This window comes from Delphinapterus leucas, chromosome 14 (genome assembly GCF_059928025.1).
Source record: "Delphinapterus leucas isolate spDelLeu-1000000601 "Yukka" chromosome 14, BTC_Dleu_Yukka2, whole genome shotgun sequence".
Taxonomy (NCBI): domain Eukaryota; kingdom Metazoa; phylum Chordata; class Mammalia; order Artiodactyla; family Monodontidae; genus Delphinapterus; species Delphinapterus leucas.
In genome coordinates, this window is record NC_143142.1 from 5,931,630 (window position 1) to 5,951,201 (window position 19,572).

The 19,572-nt window shown below is 60.4% G+C and overlaps 1 protein-coding gene across 33 annotated transcripts in view; it reads left to right on the forward strand.

The window, feature by feature from the left end:
- The window catches only part of NCOR2 (nuclear receptor corepressor 2), a 224,483-nt gene that overhangs the window by 190,518 nt on the left and 14,393 nt on the right, over positions 1-19,572 (forward strand). For 18 of the 33 annotated variants that reach the window (XM_089894358.1, XM_089894378.1, XM_089894383.1 and 15 more), the window contains 13 exons: positions 3,436-3,600; positions 4,672-4,826; positions 5,516-5,618; positions 5,836-5,940; positions 6,225-6,328; positions 9,589-9,739; positions 12,521-12,661; positions 13,051-13,137; positions 13,840-14,138; positions 15,979-16,333; positions 17,485-17,706; positions 18,266-18,517; positions 19,321-19,470. In XM_089894358.1, the coding sequence (XP_089750484.1) occupies positions 3,436-3,600; positions 4,672-4,826; positions 5,516-5,618; positions 5,836-5,940; positions 6,225-6,328; positions 9,589-9,739; positions 12,521-12,661; positions 13,051-13,137; positions 13,840-14,138; positions 15,979-16,333; positions 17,485-17,706; positions 18,266-18,517; positions 19,321-19,470 (2,289 nt within the window). The remainder of the gene's footprint in view (positions 1-3,435; positions 3,601-4,671; positions 4,827-5,515; positions 5,619-5,835; positions 5,941-6,224; positions 6,329-9,588; positions 9,740-12,520; positions 12,662-13,050; positions 13,138-13,839; positions 14,139-15,978; positions 16,334-17,484; positions 17,707-18,265; positions 18,518-19,320; positions 19,471-19,572) is intronic. The other 15 variants (XM_089894368.1, XM_089894370.1, XM_089894371.1 and 12 more) reach the window with 5 other exon arrangements.

The following is a 19,572-nucleotide window of genomic DNA, read 5'->3' on the forward strand; positions in this document are numbered from 1 at the left end:
AGCCGGGCGGCCCTCGGCCGTGGGCCTCCCTGAGGGCGGTACTGTGTGCCGGAGGACAGGGCAGGGCTGTCCCTGAAGGAGGCCAGCTCCACACTTCACAGTGACAGGGCCTGCCAGACACTCCCCCGCTGATCAGCCCGCCCTGCCGGCCGCCTTCACCTGCTGCAGGAAGTCTCGGATGCCACCCACATGGGCGGGCATGCATCCTGGCTGGCACACAGGCCAGTTTGTGGCCACGGGGGCCAGGACGTTGGTTGGACACCCACGATCGCCAAGCACCATGCCAGGCAGTGGGGGTTCGGCAGTGGGCAGGACGAAGTCCCTGCTGCGAGGAGTTGCTGCTTTTGCAAGAGGACGTTAAACAGGGGGACACGTAAGGAAGCAAGATGACCTTAGGCTGGTTCATGCAGCGAAAGAGACAAAACAGAATGAGTGATGAGGGGCTCAGGGAAGGGTCTCCGTGAAGAGGAGAAGGCAGTTGTGGGAAGATCGGGGGGAAGGGCGTTCAGGCATAGGGAACAGCACGTGCAAAGGCCCTGGGGTGGGAACAAGCTTGGTGTGTTGGCGGAGCTGCCGGGAGGTCGTGGTGGCTGGGGAGGGGGTAGGATAGGAGGTGGGATAGGGAGATGGGGGACCAGATTGTGTAGGGCCTCGTAGGCCATGGTACTGTGGGGATTTTGTCTTGGGTGCAGAAAAAGCCTTTGCTGGAGGAATTTTAAGGGTGTGTGTGTGTGTGTGTGTGTGTGTGTGTGTGTGTAGGGGACTGGGGAGAGGTCAGGCAATCTGATTTTTATTTTAGAAAGATCTCCTCTCTCTCCGCCTCTCCAGCCATTGTTGAGGAGAATGGGCGGCAGGGAGTTGTGGGCAGATGCAAGAGGCCACGGTGCTTTTCCCGGCCAGTGATGGTGGCAGCCTGGACTGTGCGGGTGACCATGAAGGGGGGCATTGGGACTTTGTTTCAGAGGCAAACATTGGGACCTGCTGATGAACCCGAGTGTGGGGTTGAAAGCAGAACGTCTGCCTCCTCCTGGGACCCTGCCAGCCACCCACGCTGGGACCAGGACTCCCCATGGTGGGGCTGGGGTTCGCTGGACGAGAGTGTAGCGTGAGACGTGGGGTCTGGCTCTGGAAGGACATTCCAGGGCTGGGGCACCAGCCCAGGGCGGATAGCTGCGTGGCAGTGTCAGGGGCCCAAACAGCCTTGGCCGGCGCCAGATCTGAGCCGGGCTGGGCCATACTTGGGTGGTTGGACACCACACAGGGCCAGGCAGGGCCCGCTGGGATGGGTCACAGGCCCTGTCCTGGGAGAAGGTGAGCCACCACCTGTGCTTTCTGAGCCTGGCATTCGGCCTGTTGGCACGGCGGAGGGCCGCGCCGTTTCCTGGAATCGCTCCGCACAGGAGACGGGGCACCTGGCATCAGGCACCAAGGCCTGCCTTGCAGCTAGCACCCGTAGGCACATGCATGAACTTGACACCTAGCACGACCGACCTCTCTGGTCTCTCAGGAGCCTCCCCTGCCGCCTGGCTCCTGTGCGGAGCTGCTCCGCCCGCCCACCCCTCGGGCTCCCTGGGCCCAGCCGGAGGAACAGGTTGTCTCTCCAAGCTCTCGGCCGCCGGCCCATCCTGGCCCGGCCCCAGATTTCCCTCCCAGCACCGGAGGCCACCCCCCCGCCCCTGCCCCCTCCCACGGCAGCCGGAGCTGAGCTGGAGAGAGCAGCCCAGGCACGCGCGCAGTCGGGTGGCTGGACGAGCGAGGTCCAGGGCGTGCACGTAATTTCCGGGCCCGGTGCAGGCCCTGGGTGGGGTGGGGGTGGGGGCGCCTCCACTGGGGGTTGGTTGAGCATGAGAATCCCCACCTCGGGTTACTCCCCACATCTGCGGCCCCTCCTGCGGGCTCCCCACGTCAGCAGGCGCACAGGTCCGGGGGGAGCTCAGTCTCCCAGGAGAGAAGCGGAGGGTGTGCAGCACGCACGCCTCCACCCCACCTGCTGTGCCCACAGCAGGCGGCTCTCATGCTGCCAGTGCTCTCCTGCTCGCCTTGCTGCGTCTTCAGAGCCTCCCTCTGTCATCTGGAGGTGGCCCGAGGGATGACACCTGCCTGCCATTCCCATCCCAGGCCCGGCATTCCCAAGTTGTAACCAGCTGGCTACTCCCCTGCCCCACCCCCGCCCCCCGTACCCCACCCTCGCCACCATCGGTCCTCTAGCCTGACATCAATTCTCAAGGAAGAGGTTTGGCGCTTAGGACCGATTTCAGCAGAGTGGGTGGCCAGCGGGTGAACACCGTGAAGACGGCCTGGCCTTTGGCCGTGTCTGCGGCTGTGTCCCCAGGCCTGAGAATCCAGGGCCAATCGTTGCTCCCCTTCCTGTGGTCAGTGTGTGTGGCAAAGGTGAAGGTTACAGCCTGCAGCCCATCTACCTGGGCTTAGAGCTCCCCTTGCTGGCTGTGGGCCTTTGACCAGGTGACTTTACCTCTCTGAGCCTCCGTGTTCCCATCTGCAAATTGGGGATAATCCTCGTCCGTTCCCTGAAGGGTGTTGCGAGGATAACCGAGTCAGTCCACGCAGAGCACTTAGTTGGAGCCCCCGTGGGAGGGCTCCCTCCGCCGTCTGCAGCGTCCGGGAGGTTCAGTGGTCAATTCCTGACTTGGCCAAATATTTGCTGGTGACCTTAGATAAGTCCGTCGATGTGTCCGTACTCCAGTCCCTCTCAGCACACTGGGCCCGGCCGCTCTCTTTCTCCCGAGCCTGCAAGGAGGCTCGTTGAGTTCACGCTTTCGAAACGCCCAGCCCAGCCCCTGGACGTGGGACACGCTCGGCGCATGGGCTGACATGTGCGCGCCGTCATCCCGGGCATCCGGGCCGTAGCCGTGCTGGCGGGAGCACACGTACGTGGATCACGGCAAACCGTTCTGACCGCCTTCGTCATCTGAAGAGGTCAGCGAGCCTCTTCTGGAAAGGGCCAGATAGTAAATATTTTAGGTTTTGTGGGCCAGACAGACGGTCTCTGTCGCAACTCCTCAGCTCTGCTGCAGGTGATAAATAAACGGGTGGACGTTCCAGCACAAGTGTACACACAGAATCGGGCAGTGGGCAGGCCCCGTGCCACCATCTGCCGCCCCCTGGTTTGGAGGTTTGTCCAGGCCCCTTGCTGAGCCGGTGCCAGGCAAGTGCCTGTGGGATTCCAGCGCTGGAATCAGGGGCCGCCGAGAAGCCCAGCCCAAGCCTGAGGCACATCCGTGCTTGACAGGACATCACAGGAGTCAGCGTGGTGCCCGGTCTGCAGACTTGGGGGGCTCCATCACTGTTGGCCAGGACCTTCCCCTGGCCGAGGCTGGCGCTGCAAGGCACAGGGGGTCTTGTTTGAGCAGGGCAGCCAGGGCTGGGGGCCTGAGGGCTGGCCGAGTGTGGCTGACTGCCTGCCTTGCCCCTCAGCAGAGAAGCCCGTGTTCTTCCCGGCCTTTGCGGCTGAGGGCCAGAAGCTGCCCACGGATCCCTCGTGTTGGACGTCAGGCCTGCCCTTCCCCGTGCCCCCTCGCGAGGTGATCAAGGCCTCTCCGCACGCCCCTGACCCCTTGGCCTTCTCTTACGCCCCGCCTGGTGAGTAGTTCACCCGAGCCTGGCCTCCTTGCCGAGTCAGCCAGCGTGCAGTCATTGGGCGCCAACTGTGTGCACTGACTCGGAACTGCACGCAGAAGGATCTTAGGGTTCTGGCGGGAGGGATGGCCTGGTCAGTGAAGGGGAAGGGGCTCCGCTGAGACGTGAGAAATCTACAGGATTGCAATTGAAACGCCTGGTGCTGGGGATACCTAAGAGGTGCTTGAGCCGGTGAGGGGCAGTCTGAGAGTGGGGGCTCTGTCTTCCACCATGGACTTCGAGGTAGAGAACGGGCAGGTGGAGAGAAAAATGTGAGGAGGGAGGGGCCTGCTTTGATTTACAAATACAGTCAGGCTGGATTCGAGACCCTTCCTGGGCTCTCCAGCCCTGCCAGGCCCCACCAGCAATGAAAGGGGCATAGCCAGGGGCCAGTAAGGGCTGTGATGTCAGCAAAGGCCGTCCTAAGCAGAGCTGATCCTGCAGGATGAGTGGCCAAAAGAGCCAGGAGAAGAACAGGGAAAGACATGCCAGGCAGGGGGAACAGCATGTGCAAAGGTCCGGAGGCAGGAGAGAGCAGGCGAAGCTTGAGACACTGAGTCAGGCTGTCATGGCAGAAGCTTGGTGCCCAGGGAGCCTGGGGAGACCATAAGCGCCAGGTCAGGTGACCTGAAAGCTGTGTCAGAGGCTAAGGCCTTACCCTGGGGGAGCAGTGGGGAGCCATAGGAGGTTCATAGCAGGGGAGGATGTGAACTAGTGGACTTTTCAAAAAGATCCCTTTGGTTCCTGTGAGAGGAGTGGACTGTTGGAGAGCAACAGGGGAACGGGGAGACCAGTTAAGGAGTCTGGGGGAGAGTTGAGGGGCTTGGGCCAGGGCCTGGGAGGGGGGAGGCGTGGAGGGAGACTTCCCTGGGGTAGTGGTGTCTGAACCAAGGATGCGGACGGCTCATCAGGCAGAGACGGGTGGAGCAGTGGGGGTGCGTATGGACGGGCACCCGCCTGGGCAGGACAGGGACGAGGTGGGGAGTGGCCTGGGGGCTCTGCCTCTGACCGCTCCTGGGGCCCTGTGATGGACAGATACGTGCCCTGCAGGTCACCCGCTGCCCCTGGGCCTCCATGACAGCGCCCGGCCCGTCCTACCACGCCCACCCACCATCTCCAACCCGCCGCCCCTCATCTCCTCCACCAAGCACCCCAGCGTCCTTGAGAGGCAAACGGGTGCCCTCTCCCAGGTGAGGTGGGAGGGGCGGCCCCCCAGAAGCACCTGTGCAACCTGGTGCCTGGAGAACGCCCCTTCCTCTTTCTGGGGTTTGGTCCCTCCATCTGTAAAGTCGGGGTGGGGGTGATCCCTGGGACGGATGGTGTCGGGGTGGGGTCGGGCACCCAGGGGGCTGGGTCCAAGCTGGCTGTGCCTGACCCAGGCATCAGGACCTTGGGAGGTCACTCCGTGGGGCATTCAAGAGCATGGGCTCTGCGATCAGACTGTGTGGCCTTCGGCAAGTTACTTAACCTCTCTGTGCCTCAGTTTCCCTTCTGTGAAACAGAAAATCGCAGGCACTAGACACACAGCCCTGGCACGTGGTGAGCCTCGGTCCACCTGCCCCTTCACCTCTCTGACCTGCCCCCATGTGGCGCAGGGCGGGGACAAGGCATATACTTTGCTCAGACGCTTGTGGGCACCATTTCCTTTAAACCAGGTCATGATGACCGCCACACGGGTGAGGGCACTGAGGCCCAGGAGAGGCAGTGACTCGTTCACAGTTGCTCAGAGGGGCAGCAGGGCCGGAACTGAGGCCCCAGGCCTCGGCCTCGGTCTCGGACCCGGGTGTGATCCTGAGGTTCCCCTCCTCTTGGGCCCTCATAAAAGCGGGTTGAGGCCCTGGTTGAGGCCTCTGTGACCCCACGGCCTCTGCTCCCACAGGGAATGTCTGTGCAGCTCCACGTCCCGTACTCAGAGCATGCCAAGGCCCCCGTGGGCCCCATCACCATGGGGCTGCCCCTCACCATGGACCCCAAGAAGCTGGGTAAGGATGTAGGGCCCCCCAACCTCGATGGCCCAGGCTTGGCTCCCACTGTTTGCGTTGGGGGCTTGAGGGAGGGCAGTTCACCCTAAGGGACTCTGGCCCGCGCGTGGCGGGGAGGTCCCTCAGCCCCTGGACAGGGCAGGGAGGCGGCCGTCCTTCTGAGGACGGCTCGGCTCACTGCTCAGAGGCTCGGCTCACTGCTCTCGCCCCTCTCCAGCGCCCTTCAGCGGAGTGAAGCAGGAACAGCTGTCCCCACGGGGCCAGGCTGGGCCACCGGAGAGCCTGGGGGTGCCTGCGGCTCAGGAGACGTCCGTGCTGAGAGGTGAGGGCGTGCGAGCTAGGCTCACCCCCGGCGGCTGCCCCTCCATCCCTGGGAGGGTCGAGGCAGGAATGGGACCCTTTATCCAAAACCTGCTAAGAAGTTTCAGCTCCCAGGGGGTCCAGCAGCCTCTCTTCGCAGTTGTCCACTTCGCCATTTAGGGGCAGGGGGACCCTCTGTGTTGAGACACCGGAGGTGGGGGGGACTTGCAGGTCTCGGTGGCTCTGGGACTGGGGCCTGGGGAGGGGCTGCAGACACCCCTTCAGCCCGTGTCTCATGTCTTCCAGGGACGTCTCTGGGCTCGGTTCCAGGAGGAAGCATCACCAAGGGCATCCCCAGCGCGCGGGTGCCTTCCGAGAGCCCCATCACGTACCGTGGCTCCATCACCCATGTAGGTGTCCTGGGGCCGTGGCGTGAGGGACCAGGGTGGCACTAGCAGGCAGTGTCTCCAGACGTGGCCCTGCCTGTGGACAAAACAGTGGGCAATGCGCCCATTCCCCCCAGCGTCTCTGCTCAGCACCTGCCTCAGTAGACGGGGTGGCTTCGTGGGGGTGCCCACTCACTCCGTGAGCCTGGGAGCCAGGCATTTTAGGTGCTGAGCAAAGCACGAACCTCAAGGGCCGCAAGGAGCTGGGAGGGCAGCAGAAGGAAGCAGACAGGTGGAAACTGAGCAGGTGATTTCAGAGTAGCCAGTGCCTGGTGTTGGGTAAAACGCTACGACTGAGAATGGCTGGGGCTGCCGAGGCCGCAGAGACAGGTGAGCCGGGGAGACCTCTCAGAGGTGTGAGCCCTGCGGGAATCTCAGGGATCGGCATTCCAGGCCCAGGGAACAGCATGTGCAAAGGCGGAGAGGTGGAGGGTCCCTGGTGTGCGCCAGGTCCAGCGAGTGTCCGCGGTGCCTGGAGCAGCGAGCAGGAGGCGTTCGGGTCAGCAAAGTTTTGGGGGCTGGTGAGGGAGTCTGCACATCCCCCGCCTTCAAGGGGGTGAGTGGACAGACGCTCCTGCAGCTCAGCTGAGCCCGCCCACACCACTGGGGCTCCCGCTGTGACTTCAGTCCTGGATGACAGAGGTTTCCTCTGGTGCCAGCCTTGGCCTCGTGGTGTTGACAGGCTGACGGCTGGAGTTGGCATCCTGGCCACGTCCAGCTCCGCAGAAAGTGTGGGATCGACTGGTGACATCTGCCCCATCCAAGGGTTTGCAGAGGGACCACTCTGCCCCTCCGGTGTCAGGACTGGGGGTTCAGAACTGAGCTTGGGGGTCCTAGTGTACACAGGGCCTGTTTAACCCTCTCCTTCCTCCCTGGCTGGTGGACCACAGAGGGCGGTACCCCCACTTCCTGGGGTCCTTAGCTCCTAGGGCTTTCTTTTCCTTCCCTTCCACCCGCTCCAGACAAGATGGTTTACATTAGCACAGAATCCAGGTCAGCCCATTTTACAGATGAGAAGACCGAAGCCCAGAGATTAAACCCAAGGTCGTGTAGCCAGGAAGCAGTGGACCCAGTGTTTTGTGCCAGCTGTGCCAGAGGAAGGGGAGCCTGGACACACACACACACACACACACACACACACACATGCATGTGCAACCCCCCCTCCCCAACACACACACACACACACACACGTGAATGGTGGAACTTCAGGCCACAGGCTCCCATAGGAAGGTGTCTTTGGCTCCAGGGGCCGCAGATCACACCACAGAGGAGAGCCCCTGATGCTTCATGTTTCTCTAAAACCTGTTGGTTTTGAAATCATGAGCTTTAGAAGGCAGCTGCGCAGGTACCTGGGGCCACAGCCGGGCCGCAGACACTCAAGTCCCAGCCCCACCACATGCTGACTCAGGCAGGGGATCGACGCTCCCTGACTCAGTCTTCCCTTTGCTAGAAGTGTCTCTTGCTGAGTCATCCTCACAGAGGCGTTAGGGATTAAAGGCTCCTGGGCATCCATCGGCCTCCAGTTTCAGGTGGCCGTGACCCAAGCCGTGTGGGTCACTCACAGCCTTGCGATTGTTTCTGGCAGCTGCCGTATGTGTGAGGGTCAGGCTTCCCCACAGCCTCACTCCCAGGTGATGAAATCCGGTCATGGGACACACACAGGCTCACACACACACACAAACTCAGGAGCACACAGACTTACAGTGGGTGGGCTTCTATCAGCTGCCCCTGGAGGAGCCTTTCCTGCTGGGATGTTGCCGGCTCCCCGGCCGTGTGCTCTCCTGATGAGAGAGGTGGCTTCCCGCCCCTGGATTATCTATCACCCAAACTAAAGCCCGTTTATTCTACACTGTTTGTGCACAAGCCTTTTGAAGTGTGGCCAAGGGGTCCCATCTAGGGCGTCTGCTTTGAGATGTCTCGGGAGACCCGTCTGGATTCAGGGCGTCTTGCGTTTCCCTTGCTTGCAGACCAGGATCTGGGGTGAAAGCCCGGGGTGCCAGTCGCTGCCCTTACCCCACAGAAGGATGTTTCTTGGCAGAGAAGCTCCCAGGGGGAGACTCAGAGTGCACCAGCCTAGGGCTTGGCACGCAGTTGGAGCTGCATCTCTCAGTCAGCTCTTGGAATCGTAGAAAGAGAAGAGAGACATCTTGATTTGGGGACAGCTTGTCTGTGACGGGTGCCTTTGAGAATCGTTATACAGAGATTGTCTCCGTTTTGTAGATGTACAGGCTGAGGCTCAGAGAGGCAAAGTGACTTGACAAAGGTCACACAGCAACTTGTTGGTAAAGCTGCTGTTTGCCCTCCAGCAGTCTGACTCCAGATTCATATTCTGACCCCCCACTCGTGTTCGTGGAAGTCGCCCAAGGCGGGACACTACCCCACGTGGCTATCTTCTCTCTGCCTGAATACAACCCCCAACAGGGAGCTCACTTCCTCTAAGGCACTGGTTTCTTGATCAGGGGCAGTTTTGCCGCCCAGGGGACACTGGGCAATGTCTAGGGACATTTGTGATTGTCACATCTAGGGGGGAGCAGATTGGGGGTCGCACGCACTACCGGCATCCAGTGGGTAGAGCCCCAGGGGAGGGCTGCTAAATGTCCTACGGTGCCCAGCTTGGCCCCCACCTCAAAGAATCACCTGGCCCTCAGGTCACAGTGCCGAGGTTGAGAAACCCTGGGTTAGAGCTAAGATTTCTGGTGCCCTGCCCTGATTTGAGTCCCCATTCTGGTTTTGGGAATGACATGTGGTCACAGGCACGTGGCTGACATCCCAGCGTCCAGGCTCTGAGAAAGTAAAATTCATGTAGTACAGGTTGCAACACAGACTCCAGGGCCAGACTGCCTGGGTTCCAGTCCCGGCTCTGCCCCTCGTTAGCCAGGTGACCCTGGGCGAGGTCACCTTGCCTCTTGGTGCCTCAGTTTCCTCATCTGAACTAGGCACGATAGTACCTGACTTAGGGTGATTTCCAGGATTAAATGAGTCGATGTATAGAAAGTGATCAGCACTTATTATTAACATTACTGATGCTTTGTTCTGCGTGGTTGTGTTCCGGCGGGCTCTGCCCTTTTGAAGAAGTACATGCGTGAACACGTGTGCACTGGCAGACACACGTGTGCCTGTGTGTGGATTTGGAAGGTGCACATGTACGCGTGCTGGGTCGTGTCTGGCGAGCGTGGGGGTCCCCGGCCCGAGCCCGCGGGCACTCACCCCCTCCGCACCCCCAGGGCACTCCAGCCGACGTCCTGTACAAGGGCACCATCACCAGGATCATCGGTGAGGACAGCCCAAGCCGCCTGGACCGCAGCCGGGAGGACGGCCTGCCCAAGGGCCACGTCATCTACGAGGGCAAGAAGGGCCACGTGCTGTCCTACGAGGGTGAGTCCCGTCGTCCGTCAACGGCTGTTAGGAGCTGGTGGGCGGGCAGGGGCTGGCCCGGCCCTCCCATCCTTGGGCATCTTTTTTTTTTTTTTTTTTTTTTTTGCGGTACGCGGGCCTCTCACTGTTGCGGCCTCTCCCGTTGCGGAGCACAGGCTCCAGACACGCAGGCTCAGCAGCCATGGCTCACAGGCCCAGCTGCTCCGCGGCATGTGGGATCTTCCCGGACCGGGGCACAAACCCGCGTCCCCTGCATCGGCAGGCGGACTCTCAACCACTGCGCCACCAGGGAAACCCCCTCGGGCATCTTTGATGCCCGGGAAGGACCCTCTAGGTGAGAGGACCAGTGGTGACCTGGAGGTGGTTGGTCATGTGCTCACTTGGTGTTTACTGGGGGCCGTCCATATGCTTGGGGGCCCAGCGGATGAAGCCCCCTCAGAGAACTCTCAGGACGCCCGCCCAGGCGTCTCTCAGGACGCAAATGGGATGTCACCTTGTTAATCTTGAGTCATGGAAACCTGCCCACATCCAGTGTGGCTTGCCCACCAAACCCCAGACTTTGGTTTTTCTGGAGTTGGTCAGGAGAGAAGGGTCCAGAAAACATGGTTGGGGTTAAAGGGCAGCCAGATGTCTTCAGAAAACGAATCTAGGGGAGTGTGTTGCCCTCCTGTCAGCTTCGTGTGGTTGAGAGCCAGGGTGAAGGAGTGTCTTCCCATTTTACAGATGTGGGAGCTGAGGTGCACTGATGTCCAGTGGTCCTTCTGTGTGTCCACCCTCCTGGCCCCTCAAGAGAAAAGGAGGCCTGGGACTTGGGGAGCAGGGGCGGGCGTGTTTGGCCCATTGAGGTGGGTTCACAGGGAGGCAAGGCTGGGGTGACACCAGGAGAGGGGGTGACCTCCCCATCCCTGCAGGTATGTAAGCCAGCAGCAGGTAAAGATTGGCTTTAGCTGTCTCCACCTCTGCCCGGTTCTTTACAATTTAGGAAGCAGACTTGTGGCCAGCCTTGCTAGACGTGTAGTAGGGGAACAGGCCCAGGCAGCAGAAGCCCAGGCTCACTCCCCCAGGCCTCTGGCCCAGCGCTCCTGGCAAACGCCGTGCTCTCTAATTGACACCACGTGGGTGGCAGGAAGGGGCGATGACCAGAGTGACGTGCCACCCCCTTGAGCCCTGGGCCCCCCACTTCAGTGCCCCTCACTCCTCTCACCCTCTCTGGTTCCCCAACCAGGGAACCCCGCCTGGAAGGAGTTAAGGAAGTAAAGGGCTGGGATGGGAATTTCCTGGCAGCCTCGGGCACCCAGAGGCGCGGAGATAAAAGCTGCTAATGGGCGCCCCTCTCAGCAGCTGGCAGCTGTAGGGCTGCAAACTGCTTCTCCTCTGGCGGCGGTGGGCACGTTTTCCTCTCCCTCCGCCTCCGCCTGACCCGACTGCCCTCCCGCCCCCCAGGTCCTGGGAAGCAGAGGTGGTACCGTGGGGCTTAGGCAGTTGCCTCTCTCTGCTGCCAAGTGGTGGAGACAGTCTTGGGGACAGGGTGTCAGCTGCGTCTTCTGTGCCAACCTCGGTATCCGGCTGAGGGCCCTGGGGGATGGTCAGGGGCCCTGGAAGGGCAGACGGAGAGGCTGGCAGTCGAGGTGTTGTGAGCAGAGCCCTGGGTGGCATCTCAGCTCCGGCCTCCAGATCAGTTCTTGAGCCCCTACAGGCCTTAAGTTTGTCATCTGCAGAATGGGTGTAAATCAAGGCTTTCAATTTCTCACGTGCTTCCTGGGAACAGAGAGGGCCGCAGGCCGGATGGACGGCAGTAGGGGCCGGGGAGGACCCGGAGGGTGATGGCTGTGTCTACAGGGGCCCCGCCTCTGTTCTCCGATAGCTGACTGTCGCCCTGTAACGAGTGTGAGCTCGTTGGCCAGACTTCTAATCTCTCTGTTTTCATCTGAAATCTCTCAGTGTTTAAACATCAGCAATTAATTTTGAGCAAAATTTGGAGCAGCACCGCGGTCTATCCGCTGGCCGCCCGTTTGCAGCCTCTGGAGTAGCTCATGCCCTGAGGATCCCGTGGGGTCACGATCGGAAATCCTGGGAGAGCGAGCGTGCCCTTTATCCCAAGGGGCAGGCACGGGGCTCTCGGGAACTTGCGTCTGATACCCCGGGACTCAGCCATCCTTGGAAGGAGAGGCCCACTCGAGGAGCCCCCAGCCTGATGGGCGAGACTGAGGCTTGGCCTCCTCCGGGCTTGCCTCCTGGCTGCTCAGACCCTTGGCCTGTCGGGGGCCCGCGTGCCAGCCTGAGGAGCTCGCCCTTTGGGCTCAGCCTGGCTTGGCGAGCCCACCTCTGCTGTGGACACTCCTCGTCCCCTCCCCCCCGCCCCCGCAGACACACACTCTCCCCACGTGGACACCAATGCACGTAGTTTATTCCATGTGGCCTCACTTTGTTCTCAGTGGCCAGGTGTGCACACACACACACTCACACATGTGCACACACACAGAGACCCACGGTGACACACACAAATGGTTGTGGTAACCCTGCATGTTCACACTCAGCTGGTGCATCTTTGCTCCCGTGCACGTGGTTACACATGTTCACGTCACATGTCGGCTCCCACGAGTGGCCGTGTTTGTGCAGAGTCACATACCCGCGTGTGGTCAAAGGCACACACCTCCCTGCCAGCGGAACTGCAGGCTGTTGCCTCCTGCCCACTGGGCCCGGCCGGTTTGCTGGTACTGGGCCCAGTGCACACAGTTGCCCTGGGGCTGCCCCTCATCGTGAGATGGGTCTGGTTTCCAGGTGGCATGTCCGTGTCCCAGTGCTCCAAGGAGGACGGCAGGAGCAGCTCAGGACCTCCCCACGAGACGGCCGCCCCCAAGCGCACCTATGACATGATGGAGGGCCGTGTCAGCAGGGCCATCTCCTCAGCCAGCATCGAAGGTGTGTGCCCTGCGCAGCTCCCTACTCCAGGGGGCACAGAAGGGCCAGGGGAGGGCCTAGGACCTGCCCCGGGGGCTTCCCTACTTGCTGGGTGATGGCAGGAAAGGGAGAGAATTTCTCTCTCTCAGCTCCCCCTGGAGGGAGGAGATGGGATGGTTGGCCCTACTTTACAGATAGGAAAACTGAGGCAGGGTTTTTCTGGAGCTCCACCTGGAGGTAGCGCAGGGCCTGAGAAGTGGTCCTATGCGGCCACCACTACCATCGTGGGGACTGACACTAAGTGGCTGGAGGGGCCCGCTGCTGGGAGGGGGCGCTGGAGACCCTGGCTCGTCACTGCCAAGGCCGGCTCGGGGAGCCACGAGATGATGCTCTTGCTCTCCCCCTCCCAGGTCTCATGGGCCGCGCCATCCCGCCTGAGCGACACAGCCCCCACCATCTCAAAGAACAGCACCACGTCCGAGGCTCCATCACGCAAGGTACCCTGCCCTCTGCTCCCCAAGTGTCCCCGCATGCCCGGCCACCACGCCCTCGTGGCAGCTACAACAAGCCCTTGGGTTTACAGTCAGGGTGGGCGGGGGAGGGAAGGCATACCAGAGTGCCATGGGTGCCCAGGTATGTGGAAAGGCATGTAACACACGTGTACATGACAGGTATGTGTGCAGGTTGAAAGGCAGAGCAAGGCATTCCTTATGTATTTGAAAACAAAAAGAGAAGCAAAATACTACCCATCACCCTCAACTTTGTAGACGTCATTTATTGAGCATCTACTGTGCTCTGCGCTTGGTGCTACCCCAAGTGCTCTCTAGATATTATCTTATGGAACAGACTCCAAGAGGAAGATACAGTTGGTGGGAGGATCAAAGAGGTCAGATACCCTGCCCGGGTTCTCCTGGCTGGTCAGTGGCAAACCAGCTACTGAGAGCCCCATTCTATGCATCTTATCTATGTTATCTCACTGAATGTTCATGACTTGGTGAGGGGTTTCAGTTACTACTCCCATTCTATATGTGAAGAAATTGAGGCTCAGAGAGGGCAAGTCATGTGCTCAAGGTCACACAGCAAGTGAGGGCTTGAACCCAGGTAGTCTGGCTCCAGAATCTGCCAGCATGGAGGCCCCAGGTTAGGATGGGCGAGGTGGGGTACAGGTGCAAGGGTCAACACCCCGTCCTCCCCGGCAGGGATCCCACGATCCTACGTGGAGGCCCAGGAAGACTACCAGCGTCGGGAGGCCAAGCTCCTGAAGCGTGAGGGCACGCCGCCCCCGCCCCCCCCGCCCCCACGGGACCTGGCCGAGGCCTACAAGGCCCGGCCCTTGGAGGCCCTGGGCCCCCTGAAGCTGAAGCCAGCCCACGAGGGCCTGGTGGCGACAGTGAAGGAGGCCGGCCGCTCCATCCATGAGATTCCACGGGAGGAGCTGCGGCGGACGCCTGACCTGCCCCTGGCCCCGCGGCCGCTCAAGGAGGGCTCCATCACGCAGGTACGGGCGCGGGGCTGGGCGGCTGGGCCAAGATCGGGGCGGCGGGTGCTGATGGGCACCGCTCTGGCCCCTACAAATGGGGAAACTGAGGCCCAGACTCGTTGAGTGCCATGCCCAGGATCACACAGCTGCTCATCACTGAGCCGTCATCACGTCCGTTCCAGATTCCATACCAAGGCCTTTAGACTATATCCATGACCTCGTTCACTTGTATTTACAGCCCAGGAGAGTCATAGCTATCATCCCCATTCTCCAGGTGGAGAAACTGAGGCCCAGAGAGGTCAAGACGCTTGCCAAACCCCAGAGCTAGATGTAATAATGAACACCGGTCATGGATCGAACCCCCGATCCATGACCATAAGACATCATGACTTATCTAACCCTCACAGCAGCACTCTGAGGTAGTTCTCTTACTGTCCTCATTTTAGTGGTGAGCAAACAGGTTCAGAGAGGTTAAACAGCTTGTCCAGGGTCACACAGCAAGTAAACGGCAGTTGTGCATCTCAAATCCAGATGTCCCTAAATCTGCAACGTCTTTGCTTCTTGGCATCCACTTCTCCCACCAGCATGTTGCACCTCACCCTACCCCCACCCCCGTGGCTCTGGCCCCCCAGAGGCCCCAGCCTGGTAGGGGAACATGAGCTCTGATTGTGTGAGGAGCTGGTCGGTGGAAACCACCTAAGAACCAGTGTCTCTTCCCTTGGTCAGAGGTGGCTGATGTGAATGAGGAAGGAGCATGGGATCCATCGGGGGCTGCGTGGCTGTGAGGTGGCAGGGACTGGGGAGGGTGTCCAGGAGGCCTACAGTTGGCTAACGGCACAGAGGTGCCCCGGGAGAAGGCGGGAGCGGTGGGAAGATTGTCGAAGGCCAGGGGACGAGTTTGGCTCTCAGCCTCTGGGCAGTTGTGAAGCCATTGGCAAGAGTCCACCATGGATCCAAAAGGGAGGCCAGTCTGATTCTGGAATATTCTTTTTAAAATAAGGGCACTTCCCCTTCTTAAGAAAGTAATTAAAACACTCCCGAAGGGCTTCCCTGGTGGCGCAGTGGTTGAGAGTCCGCCTGCCGATGCAGGGGACACGGGTTCGTGCCCCGGTCCAGGAAGATCCCACATGCCGCGGAGCGGCTGGGCCCGTGAGCCATGGCCACTGAGCCTGCGCGTCCGGAGCCTGTGCTCCGCAACGGGAGAGGCCACAACAGTGAGAGGCCCGTGTACGGCAAAAAACAAAAAACAAAACCACTCCTGAATAAAAGCAGAGTTCTCTTACTTGGCAAACACACAGAGCCCACCGTATCCTGGGTTTCCCCGGCCTGCGCAGACAGGGTGGGTCTTCTCCCAGGCGGCCGGGCTGCAGCTCGTCCGTGACCCCTGTTTCTTCAGCTGCCCTTTCTGGCCATAGAGCAGACAGAAACCTCTGCCCTCTGACCTCTGAGACTTGAGCCTCAGGGTGGTGGAACTGGAGTTTGCGGCTGGCTTTTCTGGCTTGGCATTGGGTGGGCCACAGAGGGTCCCAGACTGACAGGAAGAAGGTATTTGCCCTCATGGGGGTGTTAAGTCTCTTTCCAGCAAACCCCAAGGGCCAACAGAGGTTCCTCCACTTGCTCCAGGAAGGGCTGACCTCTGAACTTTGTGCCCCCTTCTGCAGCCCCCCAGGTGGCTCCGGTGGCCAGGGTCCAGGACAGGGGTGGGCAGGGCAGGGACAGGTGTGCGCTCATCTTAGGCTTAGCAAAGCCCTTCCTCCCCCGCCCCTGGAGGCATGAGATGTCGCTCCCATTTCATAGCTGAGAAACTGAGGCTCAGAGCAGTTGTGTAGCTGAAGCTTATCCCCACCTTGCCCCTCAGGGCACCCCGCTCAAGTATGACACCAGCACGTCCTCCACCGGCTCCAAAAAGCACGACGTGCGCTCCATCATCGGCAGCCCCGGCCGGACGTTCCCGGCGGTGCACCCGTTGGACGTGATGGCCGACACCCGGGCGCTGGAGCGCGCCTGCTACGAGGAGAGTCTGAAGAGCCGGCCGGGCGCTGTCAGCAGCTCGGGGGGCTCCATCACCCGGGGGGCCCCGGTCATCGTGCCTGAGCTGGGCAAGCCACGGCATAGCCCCCTGACCTACGAGGACCACGCGGCGCCCTTCGCCAGCCACCTACCCCGCGGATCACCGGTGACCACACGGGAGCCAACCCCGCGCCTGCAGGAGGGTGCGTGGGGCGGGGCGCGAGGTGGGGAGGGGCCACGGGGTGGGGCGGGGCCACGGGGTGGGGCGGGGCCTCGGTGGGCTCCGGTCTCTGAAACTGCCTTACCATCCACTCCGTAGCTCAGGAGCATCCTCGGGGCCACCACATCCACTCCACCTGCCAGACCAGTGGGTTCTACCTCCAAACCACCCTCAGGATTCTCTCCATCTCTCGGCCACCTCCAGATCACCTGGCTTCCCTGACTTCTCACTTGTCCTGCTAATAATCTGCTCCCCACACGGCGGCCTGAATACTTTTTTGAAATATTTACATCAGATTATGCCATTGTTCTGCTTAAATCTTTCCAGTGACTTCTCACTGCACTTAGGAAAAAGTCACCCTTTTCCGCCATGGCCTTGGGAGCCTGCAGGATCCCGCCCCACCCACCTTTCCATCTTACTGCCAAATTCCTTTATCTGCTGCTTTATGTCTCTTCCTTGACCACACTCAGCTCATTCTTTGCTCAAGACCTTTGCACGTGCTGTCCCCTGTGCCTGAAATCCGCCCCCGCCCCCAGCCCACCACCCGCCTTTCAGATCTTTACCTAACTGGTTTCTTTTGCACCTTTTAGGACTCTGTTCAAATGTCACATCCTCAGGGAGGCCTCTTATGACCACCCTCCCCCCTTCAGTATTCTGGTCACATTCTGTCACATTTAAAAATTTTCTTCAGAGCATTTATTACTCTGAGATTCTTTTTCGATGACTAGTTGATCATCTGTCTCATGCATTGAATGTCAGCCCCACGGGGGCCGGGATTTTTCTGTTTTGTTCAGCGGGGGAGCCCTAGCTCTTAGAAAGTGCTCGGCATGTCGTAGACACTTAATAAATGTTTTTGGTTGATTGAAGGAATGCACAAGAAAGGGAATGAAGGAAAGAAAGAATGAACTTTTTAAAAGAGCTAAAAAACAGAAGCAAGTGAGTGAATGAATAAATAAAAGGAAAAATGAACTAGACGCAAATGGATGGATGACGAGGCCTGGTCCCTGGGGATCCCAGAGACCCTACCCTCAAATGACTTCCCCTAAGCACTAGCCTTGGCAGCCCCCGTGTTGGAGGCTGGGACACCTATGGCACAGAGGTCTGATGCCATCCCCACTTGGCCTGTCCCCACAGGCAGCCTCTCGTCCAGCAAGGCGTCCCAGGATCGGAAGCTGACGTCCACGCCCCGTGAGATTGCCAAGTCCCCTCACGGCACCGTGCCTGAGCATCACCCCCACCCCATGTCGCCCTACGAGCACCTGCTCCGGGGTGTGAGTGGCGTGGACCTGTACCGCGGCCACATCCCGCTGGCCTTCGACCCCACCTCCATACCCCGTGGGATCCCTCTGGATGCAGGTGATTGTCCCGGACCCATAGAACCCTGCGGCATCAGTGTCAGCCCGAGGGCTCCTCGGGCATCAACTAGCTGCCACTGTGTGGGGAAACTGAGGCATGGTGGGGGGGGAGACCCAACAGTGTGATCATGTCAACAGTTTAGGTGAGAAACAGAATTTCTCTTAGGGGTCTGAGGGACATGCTGGGTTAAACGTTTTTCAGTGGTTTTCTTTTCCTGCGGAACTTATCAGTGCCTTTAAAATTGCAAACGTATCAAAAGAGGGCTCAAGGGTGAGCGTTCCCCAGACGGACGTGATCTGAAAATCTGTTTAGAAGGATGCAGCCCTTAGGTATTTTAGTGATCCCCATTTTGGATGCCCTGTGTTTGGGGGGATTTCCATCCAAAGAACATTATCAATCAGAGGCACCCACATGTGTGTCAGGGCAGCGAGGGTTGTTCTCCTTCTAGGCTCTCAGTTCTGTTTTCTGGGGGGTGTTTGGGAGAAGCTGTGAGGCACTGAGACCGGCGGGGTGGGCCGAGGTGTGGGCCGGCCTGACCTTGCTCCCCTTCTCCCGGTAGCCGCTGCCTATTACCTGCCCCGGCACCTGGCCCCCAACCCCACCTACCCACACCTGTACCCGCCTTACCTCATCCGCGGCTACCCCGACACGGCGGCGCTGGAGAACCGCCAGACAATCATCAACGACTACATCACGTCACAGCAGATGCACCACAACGCGGCCGCCGCCATGGCCCAGCGAGCTGACGTGCTGAGGGGCCTGGCGCCCCGCGAGTCCTCGCTGGCGCTCAACTACGCCGCCGGCCCGCGAGGTGGGTGGGGCAGGGCGCTGCCAGTCACGCGGGTGGGCAGAACCCGCCACCCAGAATTGGCCTTACTCCTGGTCTGCCCGGGGTCCTGAGAGCACAGGACACGTGCGTGCCCACGCGTGCACGTCTGTCCTTGCCTTAGAGGCTCGGGTTGTATCGCTGCGCTGAGAGCACACACAGACCTGGCAGGTGGTGCAAGGTTGTGTGTGCTGTGTGTCCTGGATGCGTACACACGGGCTCTGCACGTGCTTGTGTCCTCTTGGTATGTGTGGTCCCTGGAGTTTAAAAAAAAAGATGGAAATGTGAGGCTGTTTGAACTTCAGGTTCCCTTGAGTGGAAACCAGCCCGGGGTTGCTTTGCATATGCATATTACAGTCGCCTTGTGGAAACACTTCTGGAATGTGCTTCCGGAGCAACCAAGTACTAGTTACGGTCCAGTTGGTGAAACCGGTCACACTAGGTATTTCATACAGTGGGGACTGAGTACCAGGAAAGGACTGCATAGGGTCAAAGGCAAAAAGGGCACACCAAAAGAGCAAAATGGGCATAGCAAGGTATGCAGGGGTGCCAACTGCAAGCCACATCCACTTCAGGGTTTGGGAGCGAAGGGACGAGGTGCTGTGAGCACCCGGCATTCAGAGAAGGGTCCTGCGGGCCCGGTGCGGGGACCAAGGAGGGAGCATCCGGCCGTGCTGCTTCTCGGAGGACGCGCGGCGCTCCACCGGCTGGGGTGGTCCAGCCAGGAGGCAGCCTGGCCCCTCTCCTCCCCCGACCGCTGCAGCCCGGCCCCACCTCCTCTCTCACAGGCATCATCGACCTGTCCCAAGTGCCACACCTGCCTGTGCTGGTGCCCCCGACACCAGGCACTCCAGCCACCGCCATGGACCGCCTAGCCTACCTCCCCACGGCACCGCAGCACTTCAGCAGCCGGCTCAGCAGCTCCCCGCTCTCCCCAGGTGAGGCCCCCACCCCCGTTCTGGGCGTCCTCGGGCAGATGCCTTGCCCTCTCTGTTCCACCCTGGAAGACAAATCCAGGGCCCTTCCTGTGTCCGGGGCTG